At 36.8% G+C, this 26,933-nt stretch overlaps 1 protein-coding gene across 1 annotated transcript in view; it reads left to right on the plus strand.

Annotated features, from left to right (window-relative positions):
* Positions 1-594: 594 nt before the first annotated feature.
* Positions 595-26,933, plus strand: part of LOC126101302 (uncharacterized) — a 264,331-nt gene continuing 237,992 nt past the window's right edge. Inside the window, exons 1-3 of the mRNA XM_049911981.1 lie at positions 595-628; positions 26,091-26,314; positions 26,459-26,561. Of these exons, the coding sequence (XP_049767938.1) occupies positions 601-628; positions 26,091-26,314; positions 26,459-26,561 (355 nt within the window). The 5' untranslated portion in view covers positions 595-600. The remainder of the gene's footprint in view (positions 629-26,090; positions 26,315-26,458; positions 26,562-26,933) is intronic.

The following is a 26,933-nucleotide window of genomic DNA, read 5'->3' on the forward strand; positions in this document are numbered from 1 at the left end:
CCTGATCAACTAGTGTCTTGTGTCGAGCCACGAACAACTACGAACTTGGTGCATCATTCCACATTGGTGGTTTTTGACAGACTTGCTGCTCCATAAACACCTTTCATTCTCTGATGGACATCTACCAGTGTTGGAAAGGTACAAGTGCCACACAAATTACTTTCCTGTAAGTTGGTGATGATATATCTGCACTGAAGTTGTATTATATTGCATATATGCCGTAGCCATGCTCTCAAATGGAAACTTTTTGATCACCCCTTATATATTTAATTTGCTAGTGAAATTTTGATATAATAACTGCATACTTTAAATATTTTAAAATACACAGTAGAATATAGCAAACTAATTACCTGAGTGCTGTATCTGCATTTTTAAAATAGTTCAAGGTAAAGACTATATTTGTTTCAGGATATAATACCAAATATTTGTGGAAGAAGTGGGAAACCATGCAATGAAAACTGTGCCAATGGCAGTGACAAATGTGATGAACAGAAAGTGCTCTCAACACTACATTTGGAAACACAACATGCAGAGTGGTTTAAAGTTGGACATATTGATGATATTTTCTATGTTCTTGGTACAAAGTCTGATAAAAAATATATGCTGGTAGCAGGTAACACAGCACATGGTTAGTAGAAAAAAATCTTTCCTTACATTTATCTTTTGTCTGCAATCCCATTCATAAGTTATTACTTGCAGCACCCAGCTGCTGGAAGCACACTTGTCTTTCTGATGTTATGTCCAAAATTATTTTATTGATATTTATCACATATATTACTATACTATACTATTACTATATTACTATATAGTTCACTGGCTTACAAGCTTCAAGATGTAACAGAAGGCTTAAAAATTCTCTACCATAACTAGGAATATGGTAATGGAAACTCCTTCATGGAATGTATTTATTTATTTTTATTTGGCCCTGTGACAACTCGCACATATATAGGACAAGTCAAAATATAATGCAGAGGTAAACATTAAAAATTTTTCACTGAAGGGCAATACAGAAATTTACCATGATTTCATATTCAACATAACTAACATTTGCTACTTTCGTATTTGATATCTCACAAATGATTCCCACAGACAATACAGTAGACAATACATCCATATGAACACATTTATGCACAAAGACAGTACAGAAATTAATCATGATTACACATTCAATCTTAGTGACATTTACTACATACATAGTTGATATCCCACAAGTGATTCCTCTATACAATAGTGATCAACAGTACATATGTATGGTTGAATTTACTATATCTGTTTGCTATATTATGTTTCTCATACAGAGGTAATATTTGCTATGACTAGTAGTTTTACTTAGAAGTAAGATACTGTTTTACATTTCACTCACTGACAAATTCATAAACGAAGTAGAAATTGTGGTTCATCAGAAATAGCTTACCTTTTTTATTTGAACAGGCATTCTTTACTCATTATTTTTATGCTAGATAGGAGGTGCACTATGTGCAGCTGTGTTGTAGTGATTCGAGAATTTCTGTGTAAATTCTGGAACCACTCAGCCTTGTACCATCTCAAACACACAATATTCTAGATATGAGTGAGGGATGGTAGAAACCTACCTACTATGCATCACATGTTTATGTGTGCAGGTTTAAAATCAGTTGTGGGAATAAAGTAGACGCGGCGGCTGAACGGCACCAACAAGTACCTTATGGACAATCCATAGATGTGTTAGTGAATGTGTAATGAAGAACCATAGAGTTTACATGCTGCTCTGTGCTTATTGTGTCATTGACTATTGTTAATTATAACAAGAACAGTTGAAAAAGTACTATTATGGACTCTTGACTCAGCCTTGGTAGAGTCAAGAAGTATTTTCTGATTCATTTTAAGAAAGTCATGGTAGTCAATCCAACTTTCTTTTAACTGTAGCTAATTTTGTTTCTAATTTCGACGGTATGAGGTACTTAAGAAAGTTACATATGTATGTTGAAAGTGTGAATTATATTGTGCATGAAAGTCAAATACATTGTTAACTGATGAAAAGGAAAGTTTGTATGTCTACTCATTTTATAAGTAGAAAGAGGCTTGAAAGTTGCTGTACCTAGCATTATTTGACAGAGAAGAAATCAAGAGAGTTTCCAGCAGCCAGCTATCCAGTAAAGAAGTGTGGCTGCAAATCCCAAGTAACTCATCTCATAAAGAAGTGGAATGTGGTTTGAGGAAATAAATCAGTGTAACTCAGACCCACACTCACACTTTAAGTCATCAGAACATTAGAGTGTTGCACTATGTTTAACACTTTTCTGACATAAGAGATGTGAGTATTATTGCGATTTGTTATTTCATGGTTATGTACAGGGCTGTTTTGTTTATAAGCATTGTATGTTGTTAAATATTCTCTTACAAAGACTATTGCTTCATGTAGACACAAGGGTGGATGGTTGGGGATCTTCATGTTTGGGAAAGAGAGAGATGTGAATTTTGCCTCTTCTTGTTGCAGATGATTCTAACAGCTCATTTTTGTCTTTTGATTGTAGTTTGGCTACTTGGGGAATTTCCCCAGAATAAGATTCCATATGTGATTGCAGATTGGAATTGTGCATGATATGCCTGCAGTACTGTTTCCCTATTACTGCTCAAGTTCAGTATCATCAGCATATAGCAAATAGATGAAATTTTAACTGTCAGAGACCGAATATGTGTATTCCATTTGAGATCATCACGAAGATGTATTCCCAAAAATTTCACATCATCAACTCACAATATACAAGGTGTGTTACAAGAGTATTGGACCTTTGGTTGGCAAAAATACATTTATTAATTTGGAGGTACAGCACTATAATCCCCTGCAATGTAGTACCTATACAATGCACACACTTCTCCTATTGCTCCTGTCATTTTTAGAAACACTTCTGGAATGTGTTCTTTGCAACAGTGATCAGTTAGGACATTGCTTTCTGGATTATGCCTTTTCTTGACTCAAACTGTGTTCCTTTCAGTGCCATTTTTAGCTTGGGAAACAGCCAAAAGTCATACCGAACCATAGAAGGGGAATAGGCTGCCTAACTAACTGCAGGAAAATTGTATTGGTGAGGAAAATTTGAATATGTGTTGAATGGACGGATGCAGTATCATGATAGAGTTACCAAAATTTTCCTACCCACAGATCCAGTTATTTGAACTGCACAACATCACAAAGGTGATAAAGGATCTCCAGTTGGTATTCCTTTGTGATGCTTTGGCCTTGTGACTCATAATCATTGTGCATCATCCCATGAGATTTGAAGAAAACAGTCAACATTACATTGACATTTGCTGCAGATCTGCTGTGCTTTTACTGTCAAATATGTTCACTGTGATAACTGAACCATAAACTAATGTCTCATCCCCTGTGATCACATCATTAAAAAAGTTTCAGTTACCGTTTGCATTGTCAAACATGTCATGCAGTTTCTGCAGGGCATTTCTTCCCCAATTTTGTCAACAGTTTTTATATGAATTTTGTAGACATTCTCCTCATGCACAAATCAACAGTTAGAATTGAATTTTCTCATCCAGTTCTTACCCCTTCCTCATTTGCAAGTACTATGAGGTGACACTCTACTTTGACCAAAGTCCTCACTTGGTCAGTGATATTTGTATTTCAATTGTTGAGGGTGAGCCTGAATGCAGTTAGCTGTCCACTAAAATTCATCCGTTTTTGAAGTGGCTTCACCATTCCTTTATGCATGAGTTGCATCTGGCATTGCCACAAAAGCTTGCTGAATTTTCTGGGTGTTTTCCACTTGTTATCTCCCAGCTTTTGGCAAAATTTGATGCAATACTGCTGCTCGGTTTGTTACATTATTTTTCAAATTACTGGAATGTGGTGAGCACTTACTATATTCCCTTTAAAATAACTTTGTGACTGGTGTTTCAGTGAGCTGAGTGGTAGGGGACAGCTGAGTTAAGAGGTAGGGGCAAGCTGCCATCAAACTGTAGTGGGTGCCACAGCCAAGGTATGTTGGCTGTTTAGAATATATATTCAGAGCCTTGTTTAGCATGGCTGGCTGCATACCACCAACAATGCCTCTCACTGCTGCAATATATCAGACACAAACTATTTTAGTTATTTAATTGAAGTACACATATTGTCACTTGCACTCTAACTGCCCATGACTGACACTTAACGCCAGTTGGGAAAAATTCAGAAATGCAGATGAATGTCTGCCACCACCAAATAAAGCCTCCTGCAGGAAAGAAGAAAGTTTGATAGTTTTTGATCACATCTTTCAGTTCAAGTCAGATATAAAATCTTTCCATCTACTGTGTATTATATAACTGCAGCCATGCAGAAGATTAAATGATCAAATTATGCACTTTCTCTTATGGCATGGAATATATTGAGTTTTAAATAATACCTGTTGTTGTGGTCTTCAGTCCTGAGACTGGTTTGATGCAGCTCTCCATGCTACTCTATCCTGTGCAAGCTTCTTCATCTCCCAGTACCTACTGCAGCCTACATCCTTCTGAATCTGCTTAGTGTATTCATCTCTTGGTCTCCCTCTATGATTTTTACCCTCCACGCTGCCCTCCAATACTAAATTGATGATCCCTCTTTGTCTCAGAACATGTCGTACCAACCGATCCCTTCTTCTAATCAAGTTGTGCCACAAGCTCCTCTTCTCCCCAATTCTATTCAATACCTCCTCATTAGTTATGTGATCTACCCATCTAGTCTTCAGCATTCTTCTGTAGCACCACATTTCGAAAGCATCTATTCTCTTCTTCTCTAAACTATTTATCATCCACATTTCACTTCCATACATGGCTACACTCCATACAAATACTTTCAGAAACGACTTCAAGACTCTTAAATCTACACTCGATGCTAACAAATTTTTATTCTTCAGAAACGCTTTCCTTGCCATTGCCAGTCTACATTTTATGTCCTCTCTACTTCGACCATCATCAGTTATTTTGCTTCCCAAATAGCAAAACTCCTTTACTACTTTAAGTGTCTCATTTCCTAATCTAATTCCCTCAGCATCACCCGACTTAATTCGACTACATTCCATTATCCTCATTTTGCTTTTGTTGATGTTCATCTTATATCCTCCTTTCAAGACACTGTCCATTCCATTCAACTGCTTTTCCAAGTCCTTTGCTGTCTCTGACAGAATTACAATGTCATCGGCGAACCTCAAAGTTTTTATTTCTTCTCCATGGATTTTAATACCTACTCCGAATTTTTGATTTGATCCTTCACTGCTTGCTCAATACACAGATTGAATAACATCGGGGAGAGGCTACAACCCTGTCTTACTCCCTTCCCAACCACTGCTTCCCTTTCATGCCCCTCGACTCTTATAACTGCCATCTGGTTTCTGTACAAATTGTAAACAGCCTTTTCCTCCCTGTATTTTACCCCTGCCACCTTTAGAATTTGAAAGAGATTATTCCAGTCAACATTGTCAAAAGCTTTCTGTAAGTCTACAAATGCTAGAAACATAGGTTTGCCTTTCCTTAATCTTTCTTCTAAGATAAGTCGTAAGGTCAGTATTGCCTCACGTGTTCCAGTGTTTCTACGGAATCCAAACTGATCTTCCCCGAGGTCGGCTTCTACTAGTTTTTCCATTCATCTGTAAAGAATTCGTGCTAGTATTCTGCAGCTGTGGCTTATTAAACTGATTGTTCAGTAATTTTCACATCTGTCAACACCTGCTTTCTTTGGGATTGGAATTATTATATTCTTCTTGACATCTGAGGGTATTTCGCCTGTTTCATACATCTTGCTCACCAGATGGTAGAGTTTTGACAGGACTGGCTCTCCCAAGGCTGTCAGTAGTTCCAATGGAATGTTGTCTACTCCGGGGGCCTTGTTCCGACTCAGGTCTTTCAGTGCTCTGTCAAACTCTTTACTCAGTATCGTATCTCCCATTTTATCTTCATCTACATCCTCTCCCATTTCCATAATATTGTCCTCAAGTACAATGCCCTTGTATAGACCCTCTATATACTCCTTCCACCTTTCTGCTTTCCCTTCTTTGCTTAGAACTGGGTTTCCATCTGAGCTCTTGATGTTCATACAAGGGGTTCTCTTATCTCCAAAGGTCTCTTTAATTTTCCTGTAGGCAGTATCTATCTTACCCCTAGTGAGATAAGCCTCTACATCTTTGCATTTGTCCTCTAGCCATCCCTGCTTAGCCATTTTGCACTTCCTGTCGATCTCATTTTTGAGACGTTTGTACTCCTTTTTGCCTGCTTCATTTATTGCATTTTTATGTTTTCTCCTTTGATCAATTAAATTCAGTATTTCTTCCGTTACCCAAGGATTTCTACTAGCCCTCGTCTTTTTACCTACTTGATCCTCTGCTGCCTTCACTACTTCATCGCTCAAAGCTACCCATTCTTCTTCTACTGTATTTTTTTCCCCATTCCTGTCAATCGTTCCCCTATGCTCTCCCTGAAACTCTGTACAACCTCTGGTTCTTTCAGTTTATCCAGGTCCCATCTCCTTAAATTCCCACCTTTTTGCAGTTTCTTCAGTTTTAATCTACAGGTCATAACCAATAGATTGTGGTCAGAGTCCACATCTGCCCCTGGAAATGTCTTACAATTTACAACCTGGTTCCTAAATCTCTGTCTTACCATTATATAATCTATCTGATACCTTTTAGTATCTCCAGGGTTCTTCCATGTATACTATCTTCTTTCATGATTCTTAAACCAAGTGTTAGCTATGATTAATTTATGCTCTGTGCAAAATTCCACCAGGTGGCTTCCTCTTTCATTTCTTAGCCCCAATCCATATTCACCTACTACGTTTCCTTCTCTCCTTTTTCCTACACTCGAATTCCAGTCACCCATGACTATCAAATTTTCGTCTCCCTTCACTATCTGAATAATTTCTTTTATTTCATCATACATTTCTTCAATTTATTTGTCATCTGCCAAGCTAGTTGGCATATAAACTTGCACTGCACTTGCAACTGTAGTAGGTGTGGCCTTCGTATCTATCTTGGCCACAACAATGCATTCGCTGTGCTGTTTGTAGTAGCTTACCCGCATTCCTATTTTCCTATTCATTATTAACCCTACTCCTGCATTACCCCTATTTGATTTTGTGTTTATAACCCTGTAGTCACCTGACCTGAAGTCTTGTTCCTCCTGACACCAAACTTCACTAATTCCCACTATATCTAACTTTAACCTATCCATTTCCCTTTTTAAATTTTCTAACCTACCTGCCCGATTAAGGGATCTGACATTCCACGCTCCGATCTGTAGAACGCCAGTTTTCTTTCTCCTGATTCCGACATCCTCTTGAGTAGTCCCCGCCCAGAGATCTGAGTGGGGGACTATTTTACCTCTGGAATATTTTATCCAAGAGGACGCCATCATCATTTAATTATACAGTAAAGCTGCATGCCCTCGGGAAAAATTACGGCTGTAGTTTCCCCTTGCTTTCACCCATTCGCAGTACCAGCACAGCAAGGCCATTTTGGTTATTGTTACAAGGCCAGATCAGTCAATCATCCAGACTGTGGCCCCTGCAACTACTGAAAAGGCTGCTGCCCCTCTTCAGGAATCACACGTTTGTCTGGCCTCTCAACAGATACTTCTCTGTTGTGGCTGTACCTATGGTACGGCTATCTGTATCGCTGAGGCACGCAAGCCTCCCAACCAACGGCAAGGTCCATGGTTCATGGGGGGAAAAATAATACCTACTGAATCAAATTGGCTTGATGTCTATTTTTAATGAGACTTCCAGGTCTTATTTTGAAACTACAGAATGGAGTACTGATTTTTAGCTCACATAATTGTGTATTGAGTCAATCTTCAAACACATAATAATTAATACATTTCTTGTTTCTCACTTTAATGACCATACTAACTGAAGAACAACTCAACAACAACTTACATGCTTGGCCTTGCACTGACCCTTGTACAAAAATGTAACAAATCCATTATTAGAAAATACTTCTGTAAAGTTATATTGAGAAACTTCATATTCTCAGAAAATTAAATATAACAGTAATTTGTACAATAAGGAACTGACATATATTGTTTCCTTACAGACTTCCTCTTTCATAGAAAATGTTGTAAAGCATAAATTGTAAACACTTGTTTTTCATAGGGAAATTACTGCTTAAGGGCTTAATTACTATTAATAGTAATATAACCTAAGTTTGAATGCTAAAGTTACATTATTTCATTACCTTGTGAACCATGTTAATGTTTATTAATGACTGGTCTACTTACAGTTTTATAATTGGTCTAAGTTTTACACAGTATCTTTACAGAACTTTCTATTTGTTTCCATGCCTCATACAAAAAGAGCATTTACTTGAGTAAATTATCCAGTTTCATATTCTTGCAAATGACATCTCATCTATGTTGCACAGAGGACAGTCATTCATTCCAACTGGCATTAGATAATGGATCATGAATGTGAAAGGAATAAGCACAATCATAAATGTGTGATAACATAATACTCAATAAACTGTATTGAATAATTCTTTAAGGTCTGTGAATTGTATACTCGTATAAGAAATCTAAAGCTTTTACATCACAGACTCTTACATTACAAATGCATAAATGAGACAGAAAGCATTGTTAAGCTTCTTTCAGATAATGTCCTTTTCCTGAACTATCTACAAAGCAATGTTTTGCCATATCGCCCCTGGTGACTAGAGCCCAGGACAAGGTAGCTGTACCATGTGCATGTATTCCTTAGTAAGCTCTGAAGTAGGACATTGTCCAAATCTGAGCAACTTTTTCAGTTTTGTTTATGTGCCTATTGATGACCGAAAACTTAAAATATAAGGTGTCTTGTTAGATTTGAACCTTCTGTTATTTAATTATTAGTGTAACTTGCACAATATGATCATAGTGCTAAATTATAATAAAATCTTTTGTTAATGATCAGACTTGAGTCTAATTCATTCTAGTGGCTGCCATTTGTGGTGTAATGTTTGGGATAACTGTTGCATGTCCCTGGAAAATTTTATGCTTTTTTATATCTACATCTAGAGACATTTCTATACTTCTGTGTTATCATTTGTGTGTTTTATATTTATTTAATGTCCAAAAAATGTAGTTACATCAGACACTTTTTGTATGAGTTAGTTGCAGGAACAATATGAAGAATGTTAGCTTTTAGACACAAAATATTTTAACAACAAATATACAGGGTGTAATTATTTATAATTTATAATTAATTACCGAACTATCAGTTTAATTAGTCAAGGCTGCAAAATACTAACATGAATTCTTTACAGATGAATGGAAAAACTAGTAGAAGCCGACATCGGGGAAGATCAGTTTGGATTCTGTAGTAATACTGGAACACGTGAGGCAATACGGACCCTACGACTTATCTTAGAAGCTAGATTAAGGAAAGGCAAACCTACATTTCTAGCATTTGTAGACTTAGAGAAAGCTTTTGATAATGTTGACTGGTATACTCTCTTTCAAATTCTGAAGGTGGCAGGGGTAAAATACAGGGAGCGAAAGGCTATTTACAATTTGTACAGAAACCAGATGGCAGTTATAAGAGTCAAGAGACACGAAATGGAAGCAGTGGTTGGGAAGGGAGTGAGACAGGGTTGTAGCCTATCCCCGATGTTATTCAATCTGTATATTGAGCAACCAGTGGAGGAAACAAAAGAAAAATTCGGAGTAGGTATTAAAATCCATGGAGAAGAAATAAAAATTTTGAGGTTTGCCGATGACATTGTAATTCTGTCAGAGACAGCAAAGGACTTGGAATAGCAGTTGAATGGAATGAATAGTATCTTGAAAGGAGGATATAAGATGAACATCAACAAAAGAAAAATGAGGATAATGGAATGTAGTTGAATTAAGTCGGGTGATGCTGAGGGAATTAGATTAGGAAATGAGACACTTAAAGTAGTAAAGGAGTTTTGCTATTTGGGGAGCAAAATAACTGATGATGGTCAAAGTAGAGAGGATATAAAATGTAGACTGGCAATGGCAAGGAAAGCATTTCAGAAGAAGAGAAATTTGTTAACATCGAGTATAGGTTTAAGTGTCAGGAAGTCGTTTCTGAAAGTATTTGTATGGAGTGCAGCCATGTATGGAAGTGAAACACGGATGATAAATAGTGTGGACATGAAGGCAATAGAAGTTTTTGAAATGTGGTGCTACAGAAGAATGCTGAAGATTAGATGGGTAGATCACATAACTAATGAGGAGGTATTGAATGGGATTGGGGGGAAGAGAAATTTGTGGCACAACTTGACTAGAAGAAGGGATCGGTTGGTAGGACATGTTCTGAGGCATCAAGGGATCACCAATTGAGTATTGGAGGGCAGCGTGGAGGGTAAAAATTGTAGAGGGAGACCAAGAGATGAATACACTAAGCAGATTCAGAAGGATATAGGTTGCAGTAGTTACTGGGAGATAAAGAAGCTTGCACAGGATAGAGTAGCATGGAGAGCTGCATCAAACCAGTCTCGGGACTGAAGACCACAACAACAACAACAACAACAATTAATTGGCCTGCATATTTCTTACAAAAATAGTTTGTGCCATAGAACATTCAAGCAGCAAAGGAATAGTGTTGAACTTTTTACTTAACTACATATTGGTACCTATTGGCATTAGTAGAAACAAAAGCTGCAATAAACACAATATTCAGATGTTCTGCATCTTTTAAATGGACTTTAACAGTGCAGAAGGTGGTACTGCCAGTTCTGAATCTTCTTACACTGCGATGACATTCCTCTGTGTAGAAAACATTATAAGGACTTAAGTTTATTCTCATAACGTTACTGTCATCATAAGACACTAAAGGCACTGCCTTGTTGGTGTAACCATCCTCTTCCATTCCTTGTCATCTGTACCATTTGGCTGCTGTTGCTGCAATTTATTTTATTGATAACAGTTTGTAATATAGATGTTCTGGAACTGCGTCTTGTTTTTTCCCAGGATTTTTTCTTCTGAGGTGTTTTTATTAACATGCAATATCAAATTGTGTGTCCAATTAATTTAGTTTTCCTGCTACATATCATGTAAATCCTTTCCTTTTTAATTTTCTTAGTGTTTTTTCATTGGGTTTTCCTTCAGTCCAGGATGTTTTTATGGCTCTTCACCATATAACAGCTGCAACAAATGCCATATTCAGATATTCTGCTTGTTTTAAAAGGATTGCAATGGTCACTGGCACTAAGAAAGAGGCTAGGACAGCATGCTATCCTCTCTCTACTTGTGTATTTAATTTATTTATAGGAAGTCCAATGCAAACAATGAAAAGCACCACCAAAGGTATCAAATTGTCTCTGTGTCATCTAACTTTTTTCTATTCTTTTTTCACCAGAGTCCCTAGCATAATGTGCTCCAAATAAATGATTTGGTGAACATATTTTTTATTTGTATATTAAGGTGGTTATTCACTAATAAATTACTATTACCTTTGGATGCTTCTTCATTCCTTGTAATTCTTCTTTTTCTGGATATTCCGTCATTTGAGTTTTTTCAGTATCCATTACAGTTCTTTTTTATCCTTTGTTGTAGCAAGCAAGTTGCAAAATTCATTTACTTGCATTACTGTGGTGTCAAAAACAATTTCACAGTGATTGTGTTGGCCTAAGTAGCAGTGACGTTTGCATTGTGAAAATGTTCAAAAGAGAATCATGTTCTGTTTTGAAACATGTCAGCTCACACTACAGATCAAATCAACAAAAGAAGTATTGCCTACAATGGATTTAGAATCTACACAGTGCTCAAATGGACAGGGCAAAACCAAAATTGCAGAGGTATGTGATGATTCCAAACCACATTATAAATATGCAAATAGAGATAAATTGATCATTTCACAGAAGCAATCCTGCAATCCAGCCAAACAAACACAAACATTAAGTCATATTCTTGAGGCAAAAAATATGGAACAGTGTGTAAATTTAAGTGGATCAGTGGGAACAATATTAAAACTAGTGATCAAACTCACAAAAGACAGTGCTGAAATAAAAGAGAAACTCAATAAAATACAATATGCTAAAAATTATTGGTTAAGAAAAGACCAATCAAAATCTGCTTATAACCCAGAAATAACCAGCAAAAATAAACAAATAAGCATTTGATGGCCTCAGAAAAAGAACAAATTGCAGAGACCCTCGGTGAACCCATGACAAATTACGTAATTTGTAGTTTAGAAAAGCACACATCCCAATTAGCCTCTACTGCAATACACAGTGGAAAAATACACAACAAACAAATGCTGCCTATGGAAAATGAAGTTACCGGGGAAACACTGAGTGAGCCTAGAAAGTCACGAAGCATCAGCAAAATAATGCAACCAAAAACAAACAATAAAAACATTATGTGAAACACAGAGAAACATTCTTGTGATAATCAGACTGATTGGCAACAAGTTTGTCACAAAAAAGGAAAGAAAGTATGCTTTTATGACCCAAACAATCCACCTATGACTAATAATCAAATAAGTACATCTACAGAGTGCAAACAGCCTTATAAAACCACACCTCAGAGCTCTAGACAAAATGAAAACCTTGAAATACCCATTCTTCAAATATTTGAAACAACACCAGCTAGGAATTTCAATGTTAGAAACAGGCAAACAAGCATAATAGGCACCTTCTAAAAACAGGAAGAACTGTATAGAGAAAAAAGGCTTGGTTTCAGCTGAGCAAAGTTAGAAACAGCACAACATCTGAAAATGTAATCAGTTTCCTATGTAAAACCTTCCCTGAGTTCAATAATTTTGAAGCAGAAAAACTAGCTACAAAAAGTCTAAACAGCAGTTTCAAAATTGGTGTTGAATTCAAGCTAAAGGAAAAAGTAATGAACAGTTCTAGATGGCCTAAGAATGTAGTATTACAGCGTTTTTTTATTCCAGAGAACATTCAAGGCAGCAGTATGATAGAGCCTATTATTGCAACTGCAGGTCAACAAAACTGGAATCAAAATAATGTACCCATAGTTTCAGCTAGTGTACATGTGATCTGTTGTCTATATATATATAGAAGATGCAAAGCCAGATATGATATGTGTGTGTGAGCACTGACTCGACAAAGAAGAGGGTGAAAATTACAAATGCATTGAATACCTAGAGATGGTGAGCTCATGGTATCAAGAAATACCACTCGTGGAGAAATGTCTGAGTATACCAATAAAAATCTGAACATTAGAGATGTGGAACAGAAATTACTCCTCAGATATGGATTTAGAACTGGCCGACTTAGAACTAGTAGTTATGAATATGATTTTTGTTTCAGTGTACCATTCACCAAATGGAAATTTCGAAAACTTTATTTCTAACTTAGAAAGTTTTTTATAATAGAGGGAAACATTCCACGTGGGAAAAATATATCTAAAAAGAAAGATGATGAGACTTACCAAACAAAAGCGCTGGCAGGTCGATAGACACACAAACAAACACAAACATACACACAAAATTCAAGCTTTCGCAACAAACGGTTGCTTCGTCAGGAAAGAGGGAAGGAGAGGGAAAGACGAAAGGATGTGTGTTTTAAGGGAGAGGGTAAGGAGTCATTCCAATCCCGGGAACGGAAAGACTTACCTTAGGGGGAAAAAAGGACAGGTATACACTCGCACACACACACATATCCATCCGCATATACACAGACACAAGCAGACATTTTCATGTCTGGGATTGGAATGACTCCTTACCCTCTCCCTTAAAACCCACATCCTTTCGTCTTTCCCTCTCCTTCCCTCTTTCCTGACAAAGCAACCGTTTGTTGCAAAAGCTTGAATTTTGTGTGTATGTTTGTGTTTGTTTCTGTGTCTATCGACCTGCCAACACTTTTGTTTGGAAAGTCTCATCATCTTTCTTTTTAGATATATTAGAAAGTTGTTTATGTCACATAACATACCTTAAACTGAAAACTGCACTGTGTGGCAATCTTAATGTACACATAGGTGAAAATAGTACAAAAGAGAGAGCATTCTTCAATTTAGTAAATAGTTATGGTGTCTTTATAGCAAACAGACTTCCAACTAGAGGTGATGCCTACCTCGACACCATTATTACAAACATAGATATGTGGAGTTACAAAATAAAAGTAGTTGATGCAATAATAGCAGACCACAGTACATTAGTCATGAAACTACAAACGAAGACTCTGGGTAACAAACAGACAAAGACATGGCAATCAAATTATGTGTTTCACAGAAGAATAGTGCCAAAAGAAAAACTAGACACTTTCAATGCCCCACTGTCCAGTATAAACTGGCAGCAATTAATTACAGAAGCAAAACCCAATGAAACCTTAAATGTTCTTTTCCAGACACTAAAAACCAAATTTGGTGAGATGTTCCCACTAATACCTAAGAAAAGCCACACAGGTAAAACACAAGGAAAACATAAAACTCTAAATGCAAAAACATGGTACATACCTGAGCTAGCCAATCTAAAAAAACATTGTTCTAATGTGGAATGATTGTGCCAAACCAGCCACAGTTCCAAATAGTAAAAATTGTTCCACAGCAATTACTTAGAGGCCAAGAAATTTTACAGAAAAAAAGTAGAAGAAGCTAAAAGGAGAGGGAATGATAGATTCATAAGAGAAGCCTATAATCCGCGCAAAGCAGCTTGGACTCTTGTAAATGAACATAAGAAGAAGCCTACTTCCTCTTCTAATGCCTGCAGTCCTGATGACTTCAATGACTTCTCCATCAAAGCTATAGAAAACACTTTTGTTGAAATCCCAGACTCGGTTATAGATCCTGCTGTTTACTTGCCAAATAAAACTCAGTAAATTTGAAACATGGAAAAAAGTACATGCAAATGGCATGGTGAAAATAGTAAAATCGTACAAAACTTCAGAGAGTCAAGATATCTGCATTATTTCCTGTACTGTCCTAAAGAAAAATATTGGAGAAATAGCACAGCAATTAGTAACAGTTATAAACAAATGCCTATCTGCAGGAGTTTTCCCAGATTTCTTGAAACTTTCAAGGACAGTAGCAGTTTACAAAAAAGGAAACCCAGATAATGTGTCAAGTTTTAGGCCAATATCAATCATTCCTATACTAGCAAAACTGATTGAATCTATCAGGAAAGATCAGATCCTAACTTATTTTGAAGAAAACAATATCTTCATACATGCAAATCATAGATTCCACAAGGGAAAGTCCTGTACCACCGTATCATTAGACCTATTAAGGAAAGTCCCCCTCATGAACCATGGACCTTGCCATTGGAGGACAGACTTGCATGCCTCAGTGATACAGTTGGCCGTACCGTAAGTGCAACCACAACGGAGGGATATCTGTTGAGAAGCCAGACAAATGTAGGGTTCCTGAAGAGGAGCAGCAGCCTTTTCAGTAGTTGCAGGGGCAACAGTCTGGATGATTGACTGATCTGGCCTTGTAACAATAACCAAAACGGCCTTGCTGTGCTGGTACTGCGAATGGCTGAAAGCAAGGGGAAACTACAGCCGTAATTTTTCCCGAGGGCATGCAGCTTTACTGTATGATTAAATGATGATGGCGTCCTCTTGGATAAAATATTCCGGAGGTAAAGTAGTCCCCCATTCGGATCTCCAGGCGGGGACTACTCAAGAGGATGTTGTTATCAGGAGAAAGAAAACTGGCGTTCTACGGATCAGAGTGTTGAATGTCAGATCCCTTAATCGAGCAGGTAGGTTAGAAAATTTAAAAAGGGAAATGGATAGGTTAAAGTTAGATATAGTGGGAATTAGTGAAGTTCGGTGGCAGGAGGAACAAGACTTTTGGTCAGGTGAATACAGGGTTATAAATACAAAATCAAATAGAGGTAATACAGAAGTAGGTATAATAATGAATAAAAAAATAGGCATGCGGGTAAGCTACTACAAACGACACAGTGAACTCATTATTGTGGCCAAGATAGACATGAAGCCCATGCCTACTACAGTAGTACAAGTTTATACGCCAACTAGCTCTGCAGATGACGAAGAAATTGATGAAATGTATGATGAGATAAAAGAAATTATTCAGATAGTGAAGGCAGACGAAAATTTAATAGTCAAGGGTGACTGGAATTCGAGTGTAGGAAAAGGGAGAGAAGGAAACATAGTAGGTGAATATGGATTGGGGCTAAGAAATGAAAGAGGAAGCCGTCTGGTAGAATTTTGCACAGAGCATAACTTAATCATAGCTAACACTTGGTTCAAGAATCATAAAAGAAGGTAGTATACGAGGAAGAATCCTGGAGATGCTAAAAGGTATCAGATAGATTATATAATGGTAAGACAGAGATTTAGGAACCAGGTTTTAAATTGTAAGACATTTCCAGGGGCAGATGTGGACTCTGACCACAATCTATTGGTTATGAACTGCAGATTAAAATTGAAGAAACTGCAAAAAGGTGGGAATTTAAGGAGATGGGACCTGGATAAGCTGACTAAACCAGAGGTTGTACAGAGTTTCAGGGAGAGCATAAGGGAAGAATTGACAGCAGTGGTGGAAGAAGTACAGCAGAAGAAGAATGGGTAGCTCTGAGGGATGAAGTAGTGAAGGCAGCAGAGGAACAAGTAGGTAAAGAAACGAGGGCTAGTAGAAATCCTTGGTTAACAGAAGAAATATTGAATTTAATTGATGAAAGGAGAAAATATAAAAGTGCAGTAAATGAAGCAGGCAGAAAGGAATACAAATGCCTCAAAAATGAGATCGACAGGAAGTGCAAAATGTCTAAGCAGGGATGGCTAGAGGACAAATGTAAAGATGTAGAGGCTTATCTCACTAGGGGTAAGATAGACACTGCCTACAGGAAAATTAAAGAGACCTTTGGAGAAAAGAGAAGCACTTGTATGAAGATCAAGAGCTCAGATAGAAACCCAGTTCTAACCAAAGAAGGGAAAGCAGAAAGATGGAAGAAGTATATAGAGGGTCTATACAAGGGCGATGTACTTGAGGACAATATTATAGAAATGGAAGAGAATGTAGATAAAGATGAAATGGGAGATGCGATTCTGCGTGAAGAGTTTGACAGAGCATTGAAAGACCAGAGTCGGAACAAGGCCCTGGGAATAGACAACATTCCATTAGAACTACTGACAGCCTTGGGAGAGCCAGTCCTGACAAAACTCTTCCATCTGGTGAGCAAGATGTATGAGACAGGTGAAATACCCTCAGACTTCAAGAAGAATATAATAATTCCAATCCCAAAGAAAGCAGGTGTTGACAGATGTGAAAATTACTGAACTGTCAATTTAATAAGTCACAGCTGCAAAATACTATTGCGAATTCTTTACAGACGAATGGAAAAACGGGTAGAAGCCGACCTTGGGGAAGATCAGTTTGGATTCTGTAGAAATATTGGAACACGTGAGGCAATACTGATCTTACGGCTTATCTTAGAAGAAAGATGAAGGAAAGGCAAACCTACATTTCTAGCATTTGTAGACTTACAGCAAGCTTTTGACAATGTTGACTGGAATACTCTCTTCCAAATTCTAAACGTGGCAGGGGTAAAATACAGGAAGCGAAAGGCTATTTACAATTTGTACAGAAACCAGATGGCAGTTATAAGAGTCGAGGGGCATCAAAGGGAAGCAGTGGTTGGGAAGGGAGTAAGACAGGGTTGTAGCCTCTCCCCGATGTTATTTAATCTGTATATTGAGCAAGCAGTAAAGGAAACAAAAGAAAAATGCGGAGTAGGTATTAAAATCCATGGAGTAGAAATAAAAATTTTGAGGTTCGCCGATGACATTGTAATTCTGTCAGAGACAGCAAAGGACTTGGAAAAGCAGTTGAATGGAATGGACAGTGTCTTGAAAGGAGGATATAAGATGAACATCAACAAAAGCAAAATGAGGATAATGGAATGTAGTTGAATTAAGTTGGGTGATGCTGAGGGAATTAGATTAGGAAATGAGACACTTTAAGTAGTAAAGGAGTTTTGCTATTTAGGGAGCAAAATAACTAATGATGGTCGAAGTAGAGAGGATATAAAATGTAGACTGGCAATGGCAAGGGAAGCGTTTCTGAAGAAGAGAAATTTGTTAACATCGAGTATAGATTTAAGTGTCAGGAAGTCGTTTCTGAAAGTATTTTTATGTAGTGCAGCCATGTCTGGAAGTGAAACACGGATGATAAATAGTGTGAACAAGAAGGCAATAGAAGTTTTTGAAATGTGGTGCTACAGAAGATTGCTGAAGATTAGATGGGTAGATCACATAACTAATGAGGAGGTATTGAATAGAATTGGGGAGAAGAGGAGTTTGTGGCAGAACTTGACGAGAAGAATGGACCGGTTGGTAGGACATGTTCTGAGGCATCAAGGGATCACAAATTTAGCATTGGAGGGCAGCGTGGAGGGTAAAAATCGTAGAGGGAGACCAAGAGATGAATACACTAAGCAGATTCAGAAGGATGTAGGTTGCAGTAGGTACTGGGAAATGAAGAAACCTGCACAGGGTAGGGTAGCATGGAGAGCTGCATCAAACCAGTCTCAGGACTGAAGACCACAACAACAACAAGAAAAGTAATGCAGGCATTCAAGGAGAGAGAGTTTATGGCACTCACGCTGTGTGATATATGCAAAGCTTTTGACTGCATCCCTCACAAGGTCTTGCTCAAAATACTAAAAAGCTTTGGGGTGTGAGGTACAGCCCTAGCTACACTTCACTCTTACTTGGAAAACAAAAGGCAAATTGTTTCAATCCAAGGAGCATCATCCCAGGAACAGAAGGTAGAACATGTTGTGCCACAAGGTTCAGTCAGAGCCCCACTCCTCTTCCTCATTTTTGTAAGTGATTTAAGTGAAGTTAGTGAGACACTACAATTTGTGGATGACAGTACTCTTATTGTCAAAGTGGAAAATTCTGCCCAGGCAGTCATGAAGTCTGATGTACAGTTCAAAAACGCTAAAAAATGGTTCATCAGCATCAAGATGAAAGTAAATAAACAAAAAACCCAGCATATGGTATGCAGCCTTCAAAAAAACATATACTCTGACCATATAAAATCTGTGAAACTGTTAGACCATAAACTCTCATGAAATGAATACACTGTGCATGTTTGCAAGAAACTCTCTTGTGTAAAGTACCTCCTATGAAGATTTAAAAAAAAAGTGATTACAGACCAGTTTCTGATAACTGTCTACTATGCTTTGTTACATAGCCACATTTTGTCTGGATTACAGCTATGGGGTCATTTGGCAGGCTGCAAGAATGTGCTGCTACTGCAAATGAAGGCAATAAGAATTATTGCATCGAGCAGTAACCTGGAACACTGTAGACCATTATTCAGAACATTGGGAATAATGACTGTTTATAGCCACTATGTATTATTATGCCTCATCAACATAAGAGAAAACCTACAGAGAACACCTACAGCAAGAGGCATAACATCCATAAACATAATACCCGCAGCAAAAAAGACATATATCTACCAGCCTGCTGACTGTCCAAAACAAGAGACACTTTTCCAGTGATCGCTGTGAGGATGTTCAATTAACTACCTGTTGAACTGCAGACACTGCCACTGGACAACTTCAAGAAACAAACTCCTGAAGGCCTAAAATAATGCCCACTATACTCTGTCAAGAATTCTTTGACTGTGAAGAAAGCAAATGGACTCAGTGAACATGACATAGTCTATATACATTACCAAAATAAAGTTTAGATGTTATTGTGTAATTCATTATATTGTAAATCACTTGATTGTAACTTTGACACAGTCTGTCCAGTCAGGGATAGTGAATGACGAAGACCTTGTAAAAAAGTGTAATAAATTGTAATTAGCATTTGACTTTGTATCTTGACATTTGCTCTTACTTATGTTACTGATTTACCTGTCACATTACTTGTGTTTATTCTTGTTTTGCGGTTGTCCAACATATCAGACAAAATTTTTAATATTTTCTTTCCCGTCCTTTTCAGAATCTAGTAAAACCGCTGCATCATTATTGGTTTACCATTGGTTTGATCCCTTTGGTGCTGCTTTCCATTGTTTGCATTCCACTTCATGCAGATAAATTAAATAAATAAGTAGAGAGAGGACAGACTGCTATCCTAGTTTCCTTCTTAGTGCCACTGATATCTATTTCTGCCCTCTGTTTTTTGCAAAGATTAAGAATCCATTTTTTATCTCTTCAGCCTGTTCCAGTTTTATTCAGTATCTTCCAGTCCATTCAGTCTAAATTCTTGTCTAGATTGACAAGTGTGACATATGTTTTCCTGTTCATTTGTTGTAAGATCATTCATCATGCTATTATGGGTTCCCTGGTTCCTTTTCCTCTCCTAAATCCAAATCAACCATTTCATAAATGTTAGTTAATTCCAGCTTTTAACCTTTACTTAACAATATTGGGTACAGGTTTTAAAGCACTGCTTATTAACGCCAAGGATCCGTCATTTAAAAAACCGTTGACATTTCGTTTCTTAGGTATGGTGATTGTTTTACATTTTATTAATTCCATTAGTAGTTTTCCATCCTCTTAGCAGACACACATAAATCTGCACAGCTGTAATTTTGCCGTATCTCAAGCACTGTTTAATAATTCAACATGAATATCATCTATTCCTCACAGTTTGTTGTTATTTGAGTTTTGTTTAAAGACCTGTGGATTGTGACATGGCAATTTGTGGTCCTTTGAGCTCATTTTTCACTATTTCCATTTTGCTTATGTAAACTGAATCATCTCTGCATGATAACTTTTACTATAGCAACCCACTTCACTTTTTATTTTTTCAATGGAGAGAAAAATGTGCATTAAAAAGTCCATAGTTGCACAGAGTGAAAGAAAATATTGCACAGAGTGAAAGAAAATATTCATAGTGTGAGGCTCATATATATTTTAACACAACATGTGCATAATGTAGAACATTGATATTTACTCCAACTAGCAAGATTTAGTATTAAATAATGAGATGAGTAAAGAAATCATTCATTGAATTGAGCAGACACCGAACAATGGCTATTCTTCTTAACACAAATTTGATCACTGGGGCTCCACTTATACATTTCAGTTTCTCTTTGGAGCATGTGAGGTAATAAATGAGTTGTGGCGCCCTGGAAATATTTTAAGTTCAGAGTTGGTGGTCACCGGTGGGGTCACTTGTCAAGCCGTGACACGTTAGCAACTGTGTCATGCCGCACAACTTCCGAACCATGTGGTCTAGCTGACCACATGGCTGGGAATTCCATGGTGATGCTGTGTCGATGCAGGAGATGTGCTGGGTGTGCCAAAGATGGCGGACTTTGTGAGACCTTAATGGCAAATAGGTCTCAGATCTTATAAAAATTAATAGTAGCCAGATGAATCATGATATCTTAAAAAGAAACATGTTCATTACCATTATTTGCACAATGATTCTGATGGTGTAATCAGATTTTCAATATCTTCATTAGTTTAAAGTTTAGTATCTAATGATAATTGCTGAACCATCGACACCAATAAGTATTTTACAGTGACAAACAGCATTCTTAAAGGTACATCTGCTATTGTACCCATCATTTAAAGTCATTAAAATAGTACTTGCAGAATTTATTTAATTTCTATCTTTCATTTATAAATTTCTATATAACATTCATAATTTGCAATTGCTGAGTGATGGGAACCTTCGACCATTCGATTCATGTATATGGTATACTGTAGACTCAGCAGTATTTGGCTTGTAATGTGGCAACTATGTATCCCAGCCCGTAGACAATAAAACCAGCCAAAATTTGTAATATTTCAACTTTGTGTCAGAGGGTACGTAGTTGAGGGCCACCACACCACCATTTCATTTTTTTTTTTTTAGAAAGCTAGAGGTTTAGGAAAGGGAAGGAATGAATTTGGGGTGAAGGAAATATTTAATAAATTATTTTGGGATGAACATGAGATTGAGGGATGTACACTAGAATTGTACACTAGAATTGTACACTAGAATTGGAAGAGAAGGGACGAGACGAAGAAAGTGATTTACTAAGGGAGAAATATTTAGAACAAAAGGAAATGGTAAATGTACAGCCAATTATTGAAACTGAAGTTGGCAAAGAAATGGTAGATGCACTTCTAGATTCAGGTAACAATGTGTTAGTACTGTCAGAAAGTTTTATGAACATGATCAAAAATCAGACACCAGTAATCTTCCCAGTCACTGGCGTTCAGATTAAAATGTCAGTTGGTGGTAGGAGTAAGCCAATAAGACAACAAATACTCTTAAAATTTCAATGTGGAGAAAATAAATTCAAGATAGAATGTTTTGTAGTGAGTGGTCTAGTAAAGGAGGTAATTTTAGGAACTGACTTCCTGTGCAAATACAATACCTCATTTATTGTGTAGGGAAATGACTAGAATTTGAATTTAAGAATGAAAAAATGCAAGTAAAATTTAAAAGGCTTTTAACAGGTGAAAATTGCATTGCTGACACCATAGTTATTGAGGGTTGGAGTGAGGAAGTCGATATGCATAACAAAATTAAGTGACTGATGCAGGCAAGAGTGTATAGAGGAAGGGGAGAACTAAAACTTTGTTCTAATTTGTAATTAGTGGTAATAATTTAGGAGGGATAATTTTATATGTTTTACTTGGGGATTCATTAGCAATTTGTTAGTAATTGTAGCACTGTACCTATGCAAGAGCAGTAAGTTTAGGCACTGAGGGTGTATGGAGGTCAGTGACCTCATGGATTTAAGTAAAATAAGTATTGATTTATGCTTTGTATAAGAGTGTGGCAAAGAATGTAGTGGTATATTTGAAGGGTATTAAAATTGTAATTGTATGTGCATGTATTTTTTGGTGTGTGGAGGTAGGAAGGATTTATTAAAGTCAATTAAATAGTGCTTGTGGGAGTTTGAGCTTACTGTGATTTAGTCATTTGCCTTGTGAGTTTGTTCCAAAAGTACCGTTTTCCACTGGAGGGAATCTTTAGCGAGGATCCTTGTTGGTTTTGGGAACCGGTTTGTTGAGGGGTTTCTACTTTTGGTTTTTGTTGTAGACAGATTTATTACGATAAATCGTGGAACTTGGAATTCAGAGGCAGACACAATTTCTGCGAGGCACTTGGTCAGAAGACTGGTGTGAGTTGATGAATACTTCACACGAAAATCCGTGTGAGCGTGAGTAGTGCGACGGAAATAATTAGTGCAAGAAGGCACCTTAGTGCTGAGTGAGTGGCACAAGGAGTGCTTACAAATCACACATAAGTGAAAGTACATATAAAAATTTTATTTCTTGTGCAAAAAATTATTTATGTGTAACTGAAATTTAGGCATTTATTTAATATTCTGTTTTGTTCATAAGCTGCATTAGTTTAAGTTTATTTCAAAATCCGTGGTTGTTTATGCATAATGGAAATGCCGGCATTTAATTAATATGCCACTTCATTGATAATTTTTTTAGTTTAAGTTTATTTTGAAATTCATGCTGCTCCCACACTACTACAAAAAAATTTGTAAGCACTATTGGACTGGTGTTTTAATCATTAAATTTTGTTCTTTGTAATTGGTTTTGTATGTACTTGTATGAACTGAAGGGCGCTACTTCTGCACATTCTGGCAAGCCAGAAAGTTAATAAGTCACCTCGTAGAATTGGCTGTACTGCCGATGGTCCGCATCTTCCCAACACAATATTTCGACGTTGTAACTCGGCATCTTCATCAGGTGTTAAGATGTTGAAATATCATGTTGGGAAGATGCAGACAACTGGCAGTACACCCAATTCTACGAGATGACAACAATTCGCTGGGAAAGTCTTAGAAATTATATGTTAATAAGTGGAGGTGTGTGAGGTAACAAACAAGTTGTGGTGCCCCGGTAATATTTTAAGTTCTATGGGGAAAAATGTGCATTAAACAGTCAGTAGTTGCACAGAGTGAAAGAAAATATTCACTCTGTGAGGCTCATATATATTTTAACACAATATGTTCATAATGTAGAACATTGATATTTACTCCAACTAGCTTGTTTTAGTATTAAATAATGAGATGAGTAAAGAAACCATTTTTGAATGGAGCAAACACTGAACAATGGCTAGGCTTCTTAACACAGATTTCGTCATTGTAGCTCCACTTATACATTTGAGTTTTTCTTTGGAGCATGTGAGGTAATGGATTAATTGTGGCACCCTGGAAATATTTTAAGTTCAGAGTTGGTGGCCACTGGTCGGGCTGCTTGTCAAGCCGTGAATCATCAGCAACTGCTTGATGCCGCACAATGACTGGACCATATGGTCCCACCTAAGCATATGGCTGGGAATTCCATGGTGATGCTGTGTCGATCCAGGAGATGTGCTGGGAGTGCCAAAGATGGCGGACTTTGTGAGACCTTAATGGCAGATAGTTCGCAGTTCTTATAAAAATTAATAGAATCCAGATGAATCATGATACCTTAAAAAGAAACATGTAACTTACCATTATTTGCATGATGATTCTGATGGTGTAACCAGATTTTCAATATCTTTATTAGTTTAAATTTTAGCATCTAATGATAAATTATACAAGTAACACCCTGCAACAAATTTCCAAAATCTAGACAGCTCATACGATTTTGTCGATCAACATGTCTTTAGAAAGCTATTGGTGTACACCTAAATTGGTATGAATTACTGGCATGTAACTTGAATATTACATGAGTTATCTGAGGTCAAAGTGATCAATTACTATTAATTGCATCAGGCCATAAGTACTCCACAGTGACACGAAGAAATGGTAGCTGCATGCTTATAAATATATTTATTCATCTATGTCTTTGTTTATATCTGATATATACTATTCATGAAGAAATTGGTCAATTATTTACTGTATTTTAGAAAGCACAGAGGAATTAGGATACTGGCTTACTTCTGTTCTATTCCTTTGATATATGTTTATTTAATCTCTTTATTTATTTAATAATGTGTGTTAGAGCATATTTATGGTCCAGATGTAGGAATATTTATTTAATTTCAAGATATTTAAATGTAAATCCAGTATTCTGAATGTGATTAATTATGTTTGTGAGTGTGCGTTGGCTTGGTGACAGGGCGCAAGCACTCTAGCCAGTCGCAGCAACCGTTCCAAAAAGAACACGTGGAGAGACTGTATGGAAGTGGGGGTGGCAGTTCTGAACAGTGAAGCATGAGGGACAGTGGTAGAGGGCACAGGAGAGTCCTGGATGGTACGGCATAAAAGACGCATGGTTGCAGGAAAGACTTGGAGATTGGAGCAGGTAGAACACAGTTGCGGGAGATAGAAATATTTCGTAGTGCCGACTTGTGCACTTGTGAGATTTCTGTGGCTTCTGCAGTGAAGACGTAGTTTGCATTTAGAAGTGAATATCTCATGGGCTATGTTGTTGCCCATAACTAATTACGTGAAGTAGGAATCTATTTTTTCCCTGTTATTCAACTTATATTTTATTTAATTGCTGGATCATTGACACGTATAAGTGTTTTAGAGGGACAAACGGCATTCTTAAAGGTACATCTGCTATTGTACTCATCATTTAAAGTCATTAAAATAGTACTTGCAGAATTTATTTAATTTCAAGCTTTCATTTATAAATTTCTATATAACATTCAAAATTTGCAATTGCCGAGTGATAGGAACCTTCGACCATTTGATTCATGTGTACATTCATATTGTATACTGTAGACTCAGCAGTATTTGGCTTGTAATGTGGCAACTAAGTAACCCAGTCCCTAGGCAGTGAAACCAGCCAAAATTTTTAATATTTCAGCTTTGAGTCAGAGGGTGCATAGTTGAGGGCCACCACACCACCATTTCATTTTTTTTTTTTTTTTTAGAAAGTCTGCAATCACCACAAACAAACAAGACATATAGAAAGAGAGAAGGAGAAAGATAGAGAACAACTGTCTTGTTCTAGTCACGCCATGATGGCTTTTATGATTAGATGTGTTAGTTGCTGCTTTTTCCTAGTTAAACTTTGATTTTCAAGGAGAATAATTCATTTGCCATATCAGTAAACTGTTCTTCCAAATTCATGAGTCTGACAACCCAAAGAAGGTTTTTTTTTTTTGAGGGTGCTGATAAGCAGGTGTGTCTCTTCTATTGTAAAGTAGTTATCATTCTTTATTTATTTTCGTTCTGAATGCATTTATTCCCTCATTCATTCACAATAGTCTGTTGTTATTTTAATATTTATTTTACTATCCAAGTCTAACATTTTTTTTAAATATACTAGTTTGTATGTTGTTTATTGCTGATTGCAGGTGTGTATCGAAGAAAACCTGACATTGAGATATTCATTGATGTTAGTGATGTTGTGGAACTCAAGGAATTTACCATTGATTCAGAGATAACAATTGGTGGAAATATGACTCTAACTGAAGTTATGGAGCTATTTTATGATGTTTCAAAATCAGACAAAAATTTCAGTTACACCAAAATGCTTGCAGACCACATAGACTTGGTGGCAAATGTTTCAGTTAGAAATGTAAGAATACATTGCACTTAGCACTGGTACTGATGTTAAGCCACACTTAAGTTTTGAAAACACTTTTATAATATGATTTATTTCTCTTTGACCTCACATTCCAGTTAGTAGCTGTAAAGCTTTTTTTTCTTTCTTTTATTACAGGCAGGAACAGTTGCAGGAAATCTGTCAATTAAACACATGTATCAAGAGTTTCCATCTGATATTTTTCTCATTCTGGAAGCTGCAGATGCTAGGATCAATATAGGTACAGTACGAACACTGAAAAAGTCCATGTTTACCCAGGTTACACCTTGCTAGGAAGTACAATTATTAAAATTATTGAAGATAACTAATGCTGTAATACTTATTTTTGTATCTTCACACTTTTGTTTTTCTTTCTTTTTTGCATGATACTCTTTCTGGTTATTTTGGAACTGGGTAGCTTATTTAAGATATCAAGGTTGCCTTAAAAAGAAAGGTGTACCCTGAACTTTAATATACTGCTGCAATAGTACTGTGAACAACAATGATTTTTGGGAAAAGTGATAATTCCATCCCATATGTTTTCCACATTATATGAACTGCCCTCATTCTCTTCAATTTAGAGGTATTTTGAATGTTTCTCTATTTAGTATAT

This window comes from Schistocerca cancellata, chromosome 9, assembly GCF_023864275.1.
Source record: "Schistocerca cancellata isolate TAMUIC-IGC-003103 chromosome 9, iqSchCanc2.1, whole genome shotgun sequence".
In the NCBI taxonomy this organism is placed as follows: Eukaryota; Metazoa; Arthropoda; class Insecta; order Orthoptera; family Acrididae; genus Schistocerca; species Schistocerca cancellata.